Genomic DNA, 8151 nt, shown 5'->3' on the forward strand with positions numbered 1-8151 from the left:
CCCCCCCCCCCCCCCGGACCCCTCGTCGTCGTAATCCTCGTCTGGAAGAACTTGCAGTTCTCTGTTTGACCCGGGCGGTCAGAAAGTTGAAAAGCTCGTCTGCGTGGGTTACATGAGAACATCAGTGACATCAGCGCGCAATCAGAGTTTGTTTGGTCTGTTGCAATTATTGTTGGCGATATGTTTGTGTTGAAGCTGCCACAGATTACAACTGTAAGATACGTCAGAGGGAACCGGACTGAGTTGGATCAGTATATTAGACTGATGGCGATCATTTATTAGAGCTCGCATACTCATTATGTCCAACTTGTATCATATATACTATCCATTTTGTTTCATCGCGTGTTATTGTGTAATTGATTAATAACACCGAACCTGATGCAACTGTATTCAAGAGTTTGCATGTTCACATCCGGGTATTTCAGCTTCCTCCTACAATCCAGAGACATGCAGGTGAGGTTAACTGGTGACTTTAAACTGCGACACTATAAGGATAAGCGGTACGGGTAATGAATGGATTCCATACAGGATTGCTTCTTCTTCTACTACTAACACTATGCCCTGTTTCTTCTTCATCCACTTCTTCCGCTGCTAGTTTCTAAGACTACCTCTACTTGTTGTTTTCCCATTACTTCTGTTCTGTTACTACTTTCTTTCGCTCTTCCTGTTAATACTTGTCGTTCATACTTGTGTTCAGCAGCTTCAGTCAAACATGTGGATGTGAAATTGGCCTTAAAAAGCCCTTTAGGTTAAATCATACAATGCTAGATACCAAAGTGCTATGATGTATTTATTTAACTCTGCCAAGGTTTATGAGATGTTGGAAAAAAATTAAGATCAGATCGTCTTTATTGGGAATTTCATATCGTGTATCTTCACGTGCATCATGTATCTTACCACAGCACTGCAATAAGTCTGCAAAAGTTCCCTGATTCTACCTCATCTCCTCCTTCCAGGTGCGCTGGTCAGATGTAGGTGGGATGGAGGAGGTGAAGCTGAAACTGAAGCAGGCCGTGGAGTGGCCTCTGAGGCACCCCGAGGCCTTCACCCGCATGGGCATCCAACCACCTAAAGGAGTCCTGCTCTATGGGCCCCCAGGCTGCTCCAAGACCATGATAGCCAAGGCCCTGGCTAATGAAAGCGGGCTCAACTTTCTGGCCATTAAAGTGAGTTTTCATCAATGAGTCATAATAATCAGACTGGTATCGTTTGTTTTCTTTGTCTCGACAAGATTTTGAATAATTATTTGGATCTTTGGATCAGTGGAGGATGAGTTCGAATCAAAGAGGGTAAAAGGGAATAGGGTGTTGTTTTCCCCGTCCTTTATCCATAAATATGAACAAATAATGTATTACAGGTGTAGCTCTTCATATCATATTCTGGGTTGAATGATCTTGCAAAAAAAAACCAAAAAAACACTGTGTATGACTCAGTGAACAAAAACCAGAATAAGAGAATGGAGCTTATCCAAGAACTCACTCAAATGTTATTGCAGGTTTGGTGATGGCCAACATGTTTTGAGTAAGTTTTTAGAAGTGATGCCATTAGCCTGATGATTGATGATGTGTTGATTCAGTTTCATCCTTGAGTCAAGTACTGTAGTTGTGCAATTTGTACTGCAATTTTTTTGGAACTTATAAACCATGCAGCCAAAAAGTTGCTTTGAAATTCAAGTGAAACTGGTTCTGGACATACCTCTTCATATAAGCACAGTAGACGACAAAATGTACAGATTGCTTTCCATTTCAGAATGGTAAAGAGATCCGGTCTCTCACTTATATGATACTTAACCAATCTGAGCATGTTAACCACCTTCACATGACATCAAGTGTGATTCCTTGTGGCTAAAGCAAGAATGTAAGTACCGTGCAAAAACTCTGGATTACGTTCAACACCGATGTTTTCACATTCTCGCTCCAGCTACAGGTTGGTTAGAGTTATGGACAGATTGCGGCTACCACCACCCTGACCTTCACACCCTCACTTTCCGCCTTGCTGCATATATTGCTCGCTACTTCCTGCGTGGCCTCGTGAACGTTGGCATTGGATTAGATTCATCCATTAGGAACGTGGTTCCTAGGAAACCGGGCTGGGTTGAAAGATGTTTCCTTGATGACCTGAAGGCGGTCTGACTTCCTCTGCAGAGAGCTTCTTTGTCTGACCTTCGACCCTGTGTTTGTCCCCTCTCATTCATCACCCCAATCCTCTCCGGCACCCCCCGCTGTCGCCCCTCGCCTCCACCCATCAGGGCCCGGTTGACGGAGATTGATTGATCAGCTTGTTGAATTGTTGATCAGTGGATATTTAGAAGAAAAACAGTTGCCATGTGAGACAGAAAGCTTCGACAGAAGCTCTCAACCAACGACATTAACCCTTCAGCAAATACTTGTTTTTGAATTTAGCTCTGTTTGTTGTTTTTAGCAGTAAGATGCTGCAGTTCGCACCGGGACAAAGTCGCTAAGGTTTTGTTGAAATGCTAACACACTTATTTTCTTCAACTCTGACTATGTAAATCTTTGAAGTCTAGACTTTTACTGTCACAACAGCTTCGGTCTGTGCAACTGTAATATCCCACATCAATTTTACAGTTGATGCAAATTTACTCAGCAGCCGTTTTAATCTGATGAAAAAAGAACAAGAAAAACTCCTCACATGTTGGAAGGAGCATATTCTTGAATAAATACACTGACGTTAGAGTGTTTGTGCTATTAAATTTCAGAGGAGAATCAGAGGTCAACAATAAAATGAACTAGCTTTAAACAAATCACAGTTTACTAGATAAACGCCTGTAGAAGCGGCTTCTTACTTTTTATTTCACAAATGTACAGTAGCTGAAATTCTTACTGTTTTCACTTTCATGTTAGTGTTGGAGATGTTATCATTGTTTTTGAATGATGTATTGTGTTTTGATACAAAGGTGATAAAAAAGAGTTGTTACTCCGATCTGGTGCAGCAGGTTTGCAGTCGTCAGGAAGAGTATCTGCTGTATGAAAAGGGTAAAAAACATCCTGTCCCTCCGGCTGAAAGCCACTCTCCAGCATCTGCAATAACAGTATCAGGTTTTTCCAGTGCGGCGGTTGCTTTGACATAGATATGTTATCCAGATTTAAATGTGGATACTTTAAAGCTCAGTCTGTTTCCTCTGTGTGAAAAAGCCCTATTATCATCTTGTCAATTTCAGTTTCCTCCCACTGCAGCCACTGAAACACACTCACATCCGCACATGGATACGCACGCACGCACACACACACACACACACACACACACACACACACACACACACACACACAGCTCGTATCTCTACAGTGTCAATGGTTTTCAAACTCACCATGTCCAACCTTTGACTCTGCTACAGAGAGAAGGAACCTGGGATTAATGAGTCAACCTCCACACTTACTGCAGGAGACAAAAGGGCTGGGAGTTAAGTGTCGTCTCCTCCGTCAGCCCGGAGGTGTTGAAAGGGTGGATTGCTGGGGAGGAAGTTCTTCTGAGGGCTTGAGTGGATGTTTATCTGCTTCTGAGCGAGGGAGAGAAGAAGGAGGGAAAGATTAAGAAGTTAAAAGAAGGAAAGGATATAGCAGCTTCAGTCAGTCGAAGTAGTAAGCGTTGGGGTCAGCCGGCTAAATCTGAAAAATGCAGTTAACCTATGACGACGACGTGCAGCGCAAGCGTCTTCACGAGGCCTTCAAAATGTTTCCCGTCCACACTGAAATGACATGAACAACTGGAAAATGGCTTGATCTCTCCCTCCTCCTCCCCTTTCATCAGCGGGATCATAACTCATTTTACAGCTGAACTCACAGTTTATGTCATTGACACATTTCTTTTTCATTTCTACTGTCAGACAACTGACATAAAATAATGATTTGTAGTAACCAATAGAACAGTAAATCCTCTTTTATGCTCACACACAGTATGACAGAATAGACATAAATTGATGACTGCACCTGTGGGACATTTAAAATCAGTGATCTACAGAAACTTAACTTTACTGCTACACGGCTCCCGATCATGTCTGTGCAGTAAGATGTCATCATTTTTGAAAAGCTCAGTTTTTTTATTGTCCACACTGTGTGAAAAATGTGGGTGTGTGGGCGTTGTGTTTGTAGCAGTAAGGCCGGTGGTATTCTCCCAGTAAGATAAGGTGTGACCTGTTTGCAAACACTGAATGAATTGCAGTCCCAATAGAGTAAAGCTGTATTTAGGCTGCAGGAGCCTGTGGGTGACAGTGGGAGGGGACGAGGAGTTGAAACGAAACTTTGAGAAGTTTCAGTCCATCCTGCAAACGCTGTTAATCAAAGATTAATCTGGGTGAATGAGCTCTGAGAACAGACCAGAGATTAGGTTTAGTTATTAGTTAGTATTAGTATTAGTAGTGTTAGTTAATTAAGTGTAGAAATAACAGCAGTAATTACACTGTAACAGCAGTGGTACTAGCAGTGGTGGAGACAGCGGTGGCAGCAATCATGGGGATGTTTTGATCATACAATCACACGGCGGGAAATGTCTTCATGTGCCAGGTGAACCACAGATGTTTACACTCAAACACGAGCCAGTACACACTGAAGCAGTACTGTGCAATTACACCACACACACACACACACACACACACAAACACCCACACCCTCCTCCACATCCTCCTTGACATTATCACTCTGCGTTATCACTGTGTCCCTCTTTTTTAAAATCCTCAGAAGACGCCACGGAGCAGCGGTTTGTTTCTCCGTGGTCTTGTCAGTTTAAAGCGTTTTCAAACGCGGCGCCTCCCGGTGATACTTCACAAATCACGACCTCGATTAGTCGCCTGAGCCCCGATGATGATGGTGGTCGATACTGATGCTCAAAATCAGATGCTTTAAACTCAACTTCCGGCATCGCCTCTAGGGATCGGATAGCTCAGTTTTTCTTTCTTTACATCGCTAATCAATTCTGCAACCTGTGTTTATCTATTAATATCTTTCATAAACATTTTGTCAATATGTGAAATTATAGACCAAACCTGAACACTTAAATACCGTTCCAACTTTTCTTTCAGGGGCCAGAGTTACTCAGCAAGTACGTCGGAGAGTCTGAAAGAGCCGTGAGAGAGGTAGGTACATTAGACTTCCTCTACTTGATTATCGCAATCACATGGTTTACAATGGTCTATTAAAACTGTCCTCATGTTAACGGACAGTTATGCAAGCTGACATTCTTTCCTGGTGACTTTATCCTCACCAAACTGCAGAGTTAAAACTGTTGTGCCCTGAATATTTATAGTTGTTGACATAATGAACGGATGACCTGAGATGCAGTGTATGACATTAATGAGTGCTGTATTTCCTGTGTATGTTTGTGCGCACTTCTGGCTGAGAGTGATTCACTGGTCCTGTTTAAAGATTTGTCCTGTTTTCCTCTCCTCCATTGTTGCTGGCGCTGCCTGCAGGTGTTTCGGAAGGCGAGGGCCGTCGCTCCCTCCATCGTCTTCTTTGATGAGATCGATGCTCTTGCCAGCGAAAGAGGAAGGTACACCATGTTCTTTTTTTTTTCTTCTTAATGCCATAGAAAGAGGCCTGTAATTAGAAAATAAATAGTGTCGAAGCAAAGTTCCTTCCCACGTGATAAACATGCATTTCCTCCCTCATAGTTCCCTGGGTAATTGTTCGCCGCTCACCCCTGCTACTGTCCAGTGTTTACTATTTTCAGCGCTGTGCTCATTCATTGTCCAGCGATGACAAATGCACAGTCATCGCTGCGATCTGCTTTAATTTACCGGCCGCAGCCTCTGTCCCCACACGTCCCAACAAAGATTCATTTATGAATGGACGGAGCAAACATCCCAGAAAGTCTGCATGACTGCACTATCAAAGCCAGCCACTCGGTTCCCATGGTGTCCTCTTGGACGTTTGCGGCTTTTCACTGCTGGCGAACACAGAACGCAGTCTTGTCTGCAGGCGCTTTAGTGGGATGGCACAGGGAACATCTGTGGCTTAAAGGAAAGAGGACGGGGGGGCGGACAGAGGACACAGATCGGAGGCACACAAACACTTCATTGTGCCCTTCCACGGCAGATGGGGAAGGCCAAATATGCAGCTTGCTTCCTGGTAAACCAGTCGATGAAACTAAATGTTGTAGGAAGGAGCACAGACAGGCCAACGGGCCGTCCTCATAGCTTTTCTGTGTGGACCCTCAGTCAGAATCTTCAATAGCTACACAGTGTCTGAGACATAACATATTTAGACAAAAGCACCACAAAGCTTCATTTACAGTCTGTTACGACACATTTTTACAGAATCCAACACCAGCTCAGACAATTATTCAAAAGACGTGGTCTCAAAATGTTTTAAAGCAGAAACTATCTGGGACACAACATTAGTGATCAACTGAAGCTGGAGAGGAAGAGCTGATTTTATATCTTATCTCTTCTCTTTTATTACAGAAACATTCTAGAAAATCATGTGCTGTAAAAGGGGCGAGGAGCGAAGTGTTTTACTTGACTGTATCAAAAGAAAAGAATTGCAGCTCCTGCGATCTGGATATTGCACTTGGCCATAATGCGTTATCGAGAATCTTCATCAGTTGTTCAGCACTAATAAATATAATTTTTCACTTTGTAGGAGTTTTTCACTTTGTACCAGTTTCTGTAATGAGTACTCTGGCACTGGCTAAAAGTTCTGAACTCGTGTTTCCAGAATCAAATCATATTTAGGAAGAAGAATAACAATTGCTTTAAATGAGTTGCATATTTTAAGGATTAAATTGAACTGCTGGTAAGTCGGTAATTTATGCATCAGTTCCAACTTTCCAATTCTTTGTCTCAGTTCCTGAGTCTTGTTTTGGTTTTAGATGGGATGTTTTGTAATAAGAGCACTGTTCCTCTTTGCCAACATCTTTATTTTGATGGTCACTGGTTTTTTTTTTCTACCTTTATGTCTCATTCACTTAATTCCTCTAAACTACCAAGCTGGATAAACCGAGCCATTCAGCCGACAGCACTTTATAGAGCATGCATTTTCCCAGAGAAAGCGGGAACCCTGGACTTTGATGTGTAGAGCAGTCTAGACTCATTTCCAATGAGTAGTGGATACAACTGTATTTCAGCTTGTCTTCATCAATCAGTTTTTTTTTTTTGCCAGTGGGACTGTCAAGTTCCCTCTGCTTTTACAGTATGATTGAGCCCCCCCCCCCTTCGCCCTTCTCCCTATCTTTATGTTCAATTTTGTGAATGCACTCTTCCTGAGCCGACTCTGACTCCCCACCCAGCATGAGAGTTAGTCAGCTGAACGTGATGAACGCGGGGCTGGACCTGTGCCTCGGGGCCACTCGCCATTTCAAAAAAAAAAAATGCACTTAGCGCTGATCTATAAAGGATATTTATTGGTCTTCTCTTCCTGCCATGTTTAATCAATGAAGTGGCTCACTCACGCCGGCAAGAATTCAAAACTGTTGACACGACCGGGCGGCCTCGGCTGTACAGTGCATGTGTGTTTTTTCCCCTCTGGAGGCAGGAGATGAAAAGCACCTGTAAATCTGTCAGCCTACCTGCCATGAGTCCAGACTGGTGGAATGAAATGAAGAAGGCAGAAAGAAGTCGTGACGAGCGGGAGAGCGAGAGAGAGACGAAGACAAACAAGAGGAGTTGAGATAGAGGCAGAGGCTGATGGATGAGAAGAGAGAAAAAGGATCAGAGGAAGAATTTCTGCTTTGCTCAGGATTGACTGAAGTCCTGACAGAGAATCTGGAAAGGAAAAAGGTCATTATGATAAAAGGAAAAACAGAAGGATCAGTGGATTTGAAAAGAAACAATAAATGAAAGAGTAAAATGTTTCAGTCTTCTCAATATCTGTCCCTCCTTTGGTCACCCTCCTTCTTTTCTCTCACCCTCATCCCATCTTCTTTCATTTTTTGTTCTCCCTTTCTCTATGGTGCCTCTTTTTCTTTTTCCCCACATCCTCTTTCCTTTCATCTCTCCCTCTGTTACTCATCGCCCCACACACACTGTTCCTCCCCACTTTATTTATTTCTTCCGTCCATATTTTTTCACCTCATATTCTCCCTCTCATGCCCCTTCTCTCACCAGTCCTCCATGCCGTCCTCTTCTTCCCTCCTTCCATTTCTGTACACTATCTCCCCTCACCCAAACTTTCTCTCTCTACCCCCCCACCACCCCCC

General features: G+C 43.2%; 1 protein-coding gene across 1 annotated transcript in view; it reads left to right on the top strand.

The window, feature by feature from the left end:
- The window catches only part of afg2a (AAA ATPase AFG2A), a 109720-nt gene that overhangs the window by 26480 nt on the left and 75089 nt on the right, over positions 1-8151 (top strand). The window contains exons 12-14 of the mRNA XM_023393583.2: positions 957-1166; positions 5036-5089; positions 5426-5505. Of these exons, the coding sequence (XP_023249351.1) occupies positions 957-1166; positions 5036-5089; positions 5426-5505 (344 nt within the window). The remainder of the gene's footprint in view (positions 1-956; positions 1167-5035; positions 5090-5425; positions 5506-8151) is intronic.

Source organism: Seriola lalandi, unplaced genomic scaffold (assembly GCF_002814215.2).
Source record: "Seriola lalandi dorsalis isolate HSWRI2012SDOR001 ecotype SW California unplaced genomic scaffold, Sedor1 jcf7180002054940, whole genome shotgun sequence".
Lineage (NCBI taxonomy): Eukaryota > Metazoa > Chordata > Actinopteri > Carangiformes > Carangidae > Seriola > Seriola lalandi.